We start from the raw sequence: 9,368 nt of genomic DNA on the forward strand, positions 1-9,368 counted from the left end.
GACACCTATCGTAAATTCTGCCTTCTATATCACTAGTTTGTTCGCTTTCAAACTTCCCGAATAGATCACATATTGAGGTCTGCTTTGAACAGTAATACATTTAAATGTGTACAAAGATTGATTCACATAACAGAGAATTGAAAACTATTGTTGTTGGCAAGGTCTGGCAACTGCTTGTACCGACAGAGCCCCTAGTCTTCGTAGCTTCTGTTCCCCACCTCGAAGTCTGTAACACCAGTTCACTCGGTTGGCTGAGCTTCCCAATTCTGCCACACAAAATGCTTTACGATACAAAGTAGACCTTGAAAATGAATGTTTGTGAAATTCAAGTAGAAACAAGCTAGTAGTACAGAAGAAAACTTCTGACAGGACACAAGATAAATATGCAGGTTACTGTACAATTCAACACTTGAAACATACAAAGGAATTGCTACACAATTCAACTTTAAAATGCAAAGAGGCACAGTGCTATGAAGACGTATGAAAGAGTGTACCTGCTGCAGAAAATAAAGAGTAAGCTATTAACTTGCAAAAGGAGCTGTGCCACAACAAACTACAAAACTGTTCTATACATACAGACAACAAATGTATAGACAAAGAGCTCTAAAACAGATAAAAAAAAGCAAAACAATGGTACACAAATACAAGGATGAGTAAACACAGAGTGAAGGTCCAAAAACAGGACCAGATTGAACGATGCATTTTCTTCATGCATGTATATGTGTCAAAAAAGACACTTCATATATAAAAAAGGCAAAACAATGTTATATAAAACAAACTGAATGTGCAACATGTCATCTCGCCACACATAACTGAACTATAAAGCATCAGAACAATGTTACTGAACAACAAATTACTGTATTTGTCCACAACAGGCCACAAAAAAATGTTTCACTTAATATTTACCGTGATAAAAAATTCTAACTTTGCACCAAAATAAAATGTCCACAAAAAGTGGTCACGCTAACTTCGCTGTGCTAAAAGAAAAAAATGCATGAAATCTTTCCAACAATAAAAACGAAAAGGTAGAAAATAAGTGTCGAGGCATTGCACATAATCTCCACTACTACACAAAATATACATGCCTTGCAAGATCTTCACTGTAATTCCCCTTCCATAGACACATTACACATCCGCAAATGGCACACCGGGAACATTGATGTAGGAGCAGCACCCTGTACAAATTACATGATTTGCCTCCAGTGTCAATGTTTAATTCTTCATTCTTAGTCTAGCTCTGGGACAAAAATGCTGTGCTGAAGCCCTGTAGGAGACTGCATTTCAAATACCTCTTACGGTACAAGTATAGTATCGCCACCATGATCCGCTTTAATGGTGGGCAGTGATGAGCCAATTTCAATCTCCACTACATCCTCTGGCACAATGCATGACACTGCATCAGGGTCTGATCTGCACTTGCTGATCTCGTCAGCCTCAATTTCTTCCACTGCTATCTGGCAATGTGCATCGACGCCCAAGCTTGACAACACACTGTGCAGTACTAGAGTATCTTCCCCATCCTGAGTGCAATCATTTTCAGCTGTACAAGAATCTTCACTGCTTTTACAAACACTTATGCTGTTAACACCTTGGCTTGCTGGCATATAACTGCACCCTGAGCTGCTTTGCAGAACACTAGGCTCAGAGAAATCGTCATGCTCATACTGTGTTTTAGCTCGGCTACATGTGTCAGGCTCTAAATTGTACCCTGCAACAATGCCACAATCTTTCAGCTCAAAATTATTGGCCAAGTTTGATACAGCTGCTTCTTTTAGACCAACACATGGGCTGTCATCGGGAAATGTTGCTACTGGATGATGCTGTGAATCAATTCTTGAGCACACAGGTTCGCTCTCTTCAAATTTTTTTACTCGACAGGAAGTATCGCTTTCAGAAGTTACGCCTGTCTCTATTGCTGCTGTAAAGCTTTTATCAGTGACCAAAGACGAAGTTGCAACACCATCAGGAACATCTGCAGTCATATGTTCACTTTCACACTCTACACTATGCAGAAACATGTCCTTGCACTCTACAGACAGTTCACAATCAGATGCTTCAGTGATATCCAAAAATTCAGTGTGCTCAGCATGCTTATTGTGAGCTTTAAGCATGGGATCAGGATCTGCTGCAAGGGCTTCAGACTTTATTGAATCCTCCTCCACATTTTTACATTCAACTTCATCAGCAACATCTGGATCTTCACTGAGTGTTTCACAGTACATATCCTTCTCATCTTCCAAATCTTCGTATTCCATGGAATCAGGATTGCAAACACGATTGAACAAATCCTGTGCACTCTCCACATCATCTTTAAAGTCAGTTTCACTTTCAGACTTGTGTTCTGCTTGTGCAACTTCTCCTCCAACCTCATTCAACTGTTTGGTGCCATCTAAAACTGCAATATTGACTACTTGCGTCTTGCAACCAGGAGGCATTTCTTCTTTTTTATCGTTGAGCACAACATTGCTCACCAATTCCTCGAGCGTTTCCTTGCTTGCTAGAACCACATCATCTGTCTCATGCTTGACAGGCTTCAAAACTGCAGGCCTGAGATCTTTATTGTCCAATTGTAGCTGAGGAGTCCTGAATGCCATTGAAGCTGAACACGATCCAGAGGAGGCTGGTGTGGAAGCAGGGCTCGAAAGTGTGTCATCCTCACTGGCATCAAGTTCAGGGAAATACTTTTCATCTCCAAGATCTCGAAACACCAGTGTCCTGGTGCCATCACTGGCAGTACTCCAAATCTCCAACGAATCACATTTCATATAAGCCTGAGGCTTGTAGTGATGCATTGGCTGAAAATGACACCTTGTATGGTCTCGTAAAGTTGACATATGTGTTGACCGGTAATCACAAAAAGTACAGCACAGTCCTTCTGAAGTACCGTGGTGCTGAAGATGGTTCACAACTGTCTCACGCCGATGAAATGCATACGGGCATTTGCTGCAGATGTACACACACTTTTCTTCAACAACTGCTGGTGTGGCAGCAGTTGGTGTACTGTCTGACAAAGGCATGGCAGTACTTGGCTCAGAGCCATTTTCAGGTGGCTGAGGAGAGCTTGTAAGTGGTGCAGGATGCTCTACTTTCGGCTGCTTCGACTCAGGCACAAGGACTTCATGGAGTTTACGATGCTTGACGAGATTGCCTGCAAGCTTGACAGAGTAGTCGCAGTGTGAGCAACGAAATCGTTCATTGCGTCCATGAAGGGTAAGGTGACTTTCGAAGCGATTGTACTTTGAAAATGATGCAGGACATTTGTCGCAGCGAAACATCTTGGGAGGTTGTTTCTGCTTCAGCACACCTTGGTAGTGAAGGTGCGTGTGTGTACTCACATTGGCTGCACTGTTGGCTGCATAGTTGCAGAAGTGGCAGGTATACACCCCTGTGCTACCATGCAGACTTAGGTGATACTCCAGCGTTGTTGGTTTCTGAAAAGCTGCAGGGCAGCGAATACAGCGGTGCAACTGGACTCCCATGCTCTGAGAGCCAGCATCCACAAAGGCACGAGTCTCGGCTTTCTCCAGAAGTAACATCTGATCAGCAGCAGCTGGAGCTGCAGGAGGGGTGGCAGACTCTGGCTGCTGGCTGCGAATCTCAGCTAATGTAAAGCCATTCTGGCGTTCTGCATATTCTTGTGTATGGACAAGAAGGTGCTTGCGCAGATGAGCCTTGTGTCTGGCTCTGTAGTCACAATGGTGACATGGATACAGATGACCAGAATTGTGGTACGCCTTATGGGTGTCCAAGTCGTAGTGACTTTTGAACATGGCAGGGCATTTGTCACAACAGTAGCTGAATATCTTCTTGCATGATGGTGACTCCAACTTGTCCTTTAATGCCGAGATCTCAGACTTCTGTGCACCTACAGCTGCTGACTCAGGAACTGTTTTTTTGGCAACTGCTGGCCTTGAAGGCAGTGCATTGAGATTTTCACAAAATGTCCTCATACGGTTTAAGTCCAGCGATCGGTAATCTGCTTTGTGAAGCTTCATGTGGCTGGCGAGAACCCCAGTGTTGCTGCATCGGTAGCTACAAAGAACACACTGGAATTTAGCCCCCTTCAAAGCAGTATGCATGCATTCATGAATCTTCACATTAGCCCTGCGTTTGTTGGTCAGGGGACAGAATCGACATTTGAACATGCGATAGGCTGTGCCATTCACCATTGTTGTCATTGTCTGGATTCCACCACTATATGGCGTCCCGTCCAGTGGCCTTCCATCAGCAGATCTGTGTATCTTTTGGTGCTGAACTATCAGGTGCCTGTGGGTTGACCAATAATTGCAATGGGTGCATTTGTGAGGGGCATTCTTGTTGGGCCGATGGAACTGCTTGTGGTACAGGTACTGAGTTTTATTATCAGAGCTGTATGGGCAATTCTCACAAGCATGTTTCTTCGTACCTGCCTTCACAAGCAAGCGAGGAAGAATTTCTGTGGCTGGCTGTTGCTCTTCTTTGTGCAGTTTCATGTGACGGGACAAAGTCTTTTTGACATTGGCATAGTATGGGCAATACTTACACTTGTAAATAGCTCCTTCTTTAGGCACATGGTGCTTCATGTGAAACTTCAAGTGGCATACCCTTGAGCATTGGTAAGGACATGTATTACATTTCAAAATCTTTGGCTCAGCGTTCTGCGGTGCATGAGGTACAGCAGGTTTTTGTTCTTTCAAACGAAATGTGTTGCCTTCTTCTACGAAAGAAACATTACTTTCTATGTGTTCTGGACCTGTGTTATGTCGATGTCTGACATGCATCAGGACAATATGGTACCACTCTGAAATAAAGTTGCAAAGACGGCAACGATAGGGATTTACTGACGCATGTGAGCCCAAATGTGACAGAACTGCTTTGCGTTCAGTATGATTGAAGTTGCAGTGGCCACAATATAGAACCTGCTGGTTAGAACTTGATTCAGGGATAGGAGCTTCCAAATCATCCTGGTAATCTTGGTCTCCATAGAGTATATCAGGTGTTACCACTATGTTCTCAGTCTCATCACAACAAATCAGTTGCGCTTCCTCTTGATTGAGCCTGGAAGGCTGTGCGGGCTGAAGAACTTTGCCACCTGTTGAGGATTCCTCTACATCCACTAGGTGAATCTTGTACTCTTCATAATTCTTGAAGCCGGTTTGATCCATGACTACCAACCTGGCCTCCTTGTGTTTTGGGTCATTGCCAGACTTGCTTTTGATATGCTTCTTCACATCGCATTTCCAGTTGGAGCGATAGCTGCAAACTGAGCACCTGAAAGGTCTTTTATTGAGGTGCTGTATCATATGGCGATGAAAATGCGATGCTGGTCGGGTCAGAAATGAACAGTGTGGACACTTGTATTTCTGAACGATCCTGGGTTTAGTGTCAGCTGCACCAGTGTTCTCCTTGTGCATTCGGAAAGCATGGCGCATCATGTCACCTTTCCGATGGCTTGTAAAGGAGCAGTGGGTGCACTTGAAGGCTTTCAAGTTTCCATGGATTAACTCATGCTTTCTCAGTGCTGAAATCCATCGTGCAGTATAGCCACAGCGTTGGTAAACGTGCATGGGCTGCTTGCTCTTCATAGAGATGTCAAGTGCTTGGATAGAGCCAGAATAGTTAGCAGGGGAAGTCGAATCATCACTCTTGCCCAGCTCTATAATGATTGGTGCACTTGTTATCCCAGTAGCAACAGCATCACTACTGCTCTTTCCACTCGGCTCTTCTTGATGGTCTAGCATTACATGCTGCTCAAGGTGATCAAGCTGGTCAAAGCGAATATGACAAAGTGAGCATCCATGCTTCCTATTCATTTTAAAATGAGTTTCCTCATGTCGTTTAAGCTCTGATGGCCGCAGGACTTGCTGAGGACAATATCGACATTTCCGCATTGTCCCTTCATTGTTTTCTACAACAGCAGTCTCTCCAGTTCGCTTCAGAGTCATTTTGAGTGCCGGTGGTGAGGTGGAGTCCTCAGCAGCATCTTCGTCAATCACGAGTCTGTCTTCATCATCATCCACATTTTCGCTTTCAGTGTTTTCTCCATCAATATTGGTAGCATCCTTCAAAAGTTTATTTTGAAGGTGCAAGCAATGGGCAGTAGGGCTTTTACGAGACATGGTCATGAAACCACATTTGTTGCAATGGAACTCACCACCTGAAGTATGGCGCTTGAGGTGCCAATCCATGTTCCATTTGTAGCCGGTCTGGAAGTTGCAGAACTGGCATTTGATTTTTGGTAAACTGTGAAAACGCATATGGCGAGTGTAACGACCTTTTTCATGGCACACATAGCCACACTGTTGGCAACGATAGAACCGCCGCTTCAGATGCACTGTCTTTTTATGTTCTTCCACATGAATTTTGCTCTTTGCATGGAAGTTACAAATGCTGCACTTGAACACTCTTTCTTGAATGTGCACTTTGATTTCAGCAGAACGGGATGGTGACGATGCAGGTGATCCTGTTTCTACCAAATGCCGTGAATTCTCACCATACATCTCCTCCTTGTGGACAATATTGCAGTGGGTCTGTAGCTTCTGTGGCTGTTTGGAAGCATACTCACAAAAAGGGCACTCATGAATGCTAATGCAATCCCCATGAACATCTCTCCTATGGCTGAGAAATTCTCGCGCCCATTTCGTTACCAAGTCGCATTCAGCACAGGTATAGGTTCGTCTTCCTGTACGCCCTTTTTTGTTAGGCACAGGTGGTGAACTCTCGTGCGGCCTCTTTTTTGACTCTTTAACACATTCATTCTGCTCTTCAAGAACACTATTTTGCAGGTGAATCTGATCACTAACATCGCCAGTGCCCAGTTCTGGCTCAAGGTTGTTTGCAACTATTTTTTCAGCAGATGCACAGCCAGTGTCTCCACCTTCCATGTTCATTTTTGCAGCATACTTCGCATAGCACACTCTCTTGGCTTCCAGCTTCCTCAGTAGCACATCCAAGAACTGCGGGTGTTCATTAGATGTATGCGCCACAAGCTCATCTTGGTTGTCACACAGCTGGCCACACATTTCACAAACATTAGCCATTTTAAGCTTGTGGATACTCTGTCTGTGCCGGTAAAAGCTGGCCTGGTAGCGAGTAACAAACGCACAAATGCTGCACCTATACATGCGGCTCCTGTGGTTTAAGTATACATGGTTCGCTAGGTGTTTCCTGTTCTTTCCAACAAACTTGCAGCTTTCACACCTATAACTAGGCATGGTGTGGAATCCAGGCTTTGTGTCACTTGCTGTCCTGTCTGCAACCACAGCAACATAGGACAAAGCAGTCAACTTCACTTTTGGCGCGGCCGGGCTTGCACTTCACGATACAACAGCCAGCAAGATGCGTTCGGTAACCCTGTAAGGACGCCAGGTACATCAGGCACAAGTCAACCACTTCCAGTGCAGACTCACAGCTTATCTCAAGCTGAGCTCCATGATCCAGCAAGTCTTGAATTTGGGCTGCAATAAGAGAAAAAATGGGGGAGGGGAGAAGAAAAAATAAAACGCAGTTCATTATTTCAGTTCAGTCACAGCACCATACGCGAATGGTGAAGGCATCCATGCACGGCTCGAAATATCCCACAGCAGGTCACAAGGACTGCAAAGTTATCTTATCAGAGAATGAACCTACTGTTTCATGAGCACAGCAGTGCAGCGGGCAACGGCCCTGCGGTAGTGTTGCTGGGAAGCGATACAGCCCACCGGTCTGCGCGGGACGCAGGCTGCTTGGACAGTCCGGACACGGACAGAACGCGCGCTCGCTGAAGCCGCTCCGCACCATGCCAATGCACGCCGGAAAATCCTTGAAAGTGCTCCAGCACGCGTTTGCAAACTCTTGCCGCATTCACGGCGCATTATTTGAGTACCGAGCATGCTCCTAGAGTCCAACGTTGTCTGCTACCGCTTGCCTATGCAAGGAGCTGCTCCCGACCAACCCCGGCGGATCGCCATTGCAATGACGCATCATCGCGACGACAATACAAAACAAAAACAGGAAAGCTAAGCAGCTCGCTCAGTGTTGCCCGCTACAGTGTCAAGCTCTTCCCGCCGATGCACCTAGGCGGATATACAGCTTCATAGTGGCCCCGGCACAGCTCCTCGCTTCCGATTACATTCTGTAATGCTTCGACAACGGACATCCCTGTAGCGTCAACGTGTCACAGTGCTTCAGCCGCAGCGGGATGGCATGTCGGTATCACTCGGCGGCCCTCCCAACATGGTTCCCCGTCCAGCGCAAAGATCGGACGAGCACAGACGTCCTCTGGTACTCGGCACCGGTGGGTACCATGGCTACACATAGGTGCGAACTCTGCGCAGCTCCCACTTTCAGTTCTGAACTGTGCAGTAATGATTGAAAGGACCGCTCACCTGATTCCGGTGTCAATGCGAGTAACGGCGTCACTTTTGTAGCTGGCCAGACAAGGCTCGAGACGCCATGTTGGCCTTTTCCAACAACGCGTCTTCGGCACTTCCTGCGGATGGCTGCAAGGTTCTGGTGTTGTTAGTGAGCCAGTCGCACCGTATATATTCTTGATGCTGAGTGAACGAACTTCCGCGACGCAAGCGCGCGTATCGCTAGCTAGCAGCGACCTGTCGGATCCGCTGTGGGCCCGGCCTGACTCCGCTCTGGTAGCTCTGGCAGGATCACGTGACTCTTCTCCCTGGTTTAGTGTTCCTGTAAATGCTCCCCAGGAACACTACCCTGAGTGTCTCCGTGGGACACAACCTGGGCCAGAGGGCGCTGCGGACGCCAGTGAAGAGCGCCTTCTCCGAGCGACTCCTTCTAGTTGATCGGGCAGGATGACGAGCTTCGCCACTGACTTCTGTGCGTTGCCTCGCCCACGCGTGTAGGAAACTAGTTTCGCGCGCGCACTCGTTTTTTCTGGCTTCTTCTTGTGGCTATGTGGGGGGAATGTGCTCGATTTCTGCCACCCATATCGCGGGGGCACAGCGCTTCGGCGCCGTTGTGAGAGGAGCTTGCTTCGCGCGCGCTATGCTCTCTCCGCTCGAGCGTTTTCCTCGCGCTTTGACACTGCTGCGAAACTTTTGCGCACGCTTTCGTGCTTTAGAGAGGGAGCAGCTCGTGTGCGCGGCGTCAAGCAAAGAGTCCAAAAGGGCGCTGTTTTTGTCACACCCTAGTTTAGTGCCCAGAGCCCATAACCACGTGGTGTAAGAAGTGAACACTGAAATTTAGCCTACCTTCGAACGAAACTGGCACGAATGCGTTTCGCGTATTTTTTTTCTTCGTCTCTTCTAATTGTGCTAGCTCGGCTCGATCTGCTTGCTTCCGCCGTGCGTGCTGGTGACGTGGTTCTGCTGCCTTTTTCTTTTCCCTTTCCGCGATGTTTCCATGGTTTTGGCGCTCTGCTGCTAACCCCAGTGTCACAGGTC

At 46.7% G+C, this 9,368-nt stretch overlaps 1 protein-coding gene across 1 annotated transcript; it reads right to left on the reverse strand.

Annotated features, from left to right (window-relative positions):
• Nucleotides 1-1,292: 1,292 nt before the first annotated feature.
• On the reverse strand, nt 1,293-8,458 carry LOC144108422 (uncharacterized). Its single transcript, XM_077641664.1, has 2 exons — nt 8,346-8,458; nt 1,293-7,436 (listed from the first exon to the last, which is right to left on the reverse strand). The coding sequence occupies exon 2, from the start codon at nt 7,191-7,193 to the stop codon at nt 1,293-1,295; it is 5,901 nt and encodes a 1,966-aa protein (XP_077497790.1). The 5' UTR covers nt 7,194-7,436; nt 8,346-8,458.
• Nucleotides 8,459-9,368: the final 910 nt, after the last annotated feature.

The sequence above is a fragment of the Amblyomma americanum genome, chromosome 10, assembly GCF_052857255.1.
Source record: "Amblyomma americanum isolate KBUSLIRL-KWMA chromosome 10, ASM5285725v1, whole genome shotgun sequence".
Lineage (NCBI taxonomy): Eukaryota > Metazoa > Arthropoda > Arachnida > Ixodida > Ixodidae > Amblyomma > Amblyomma americanum.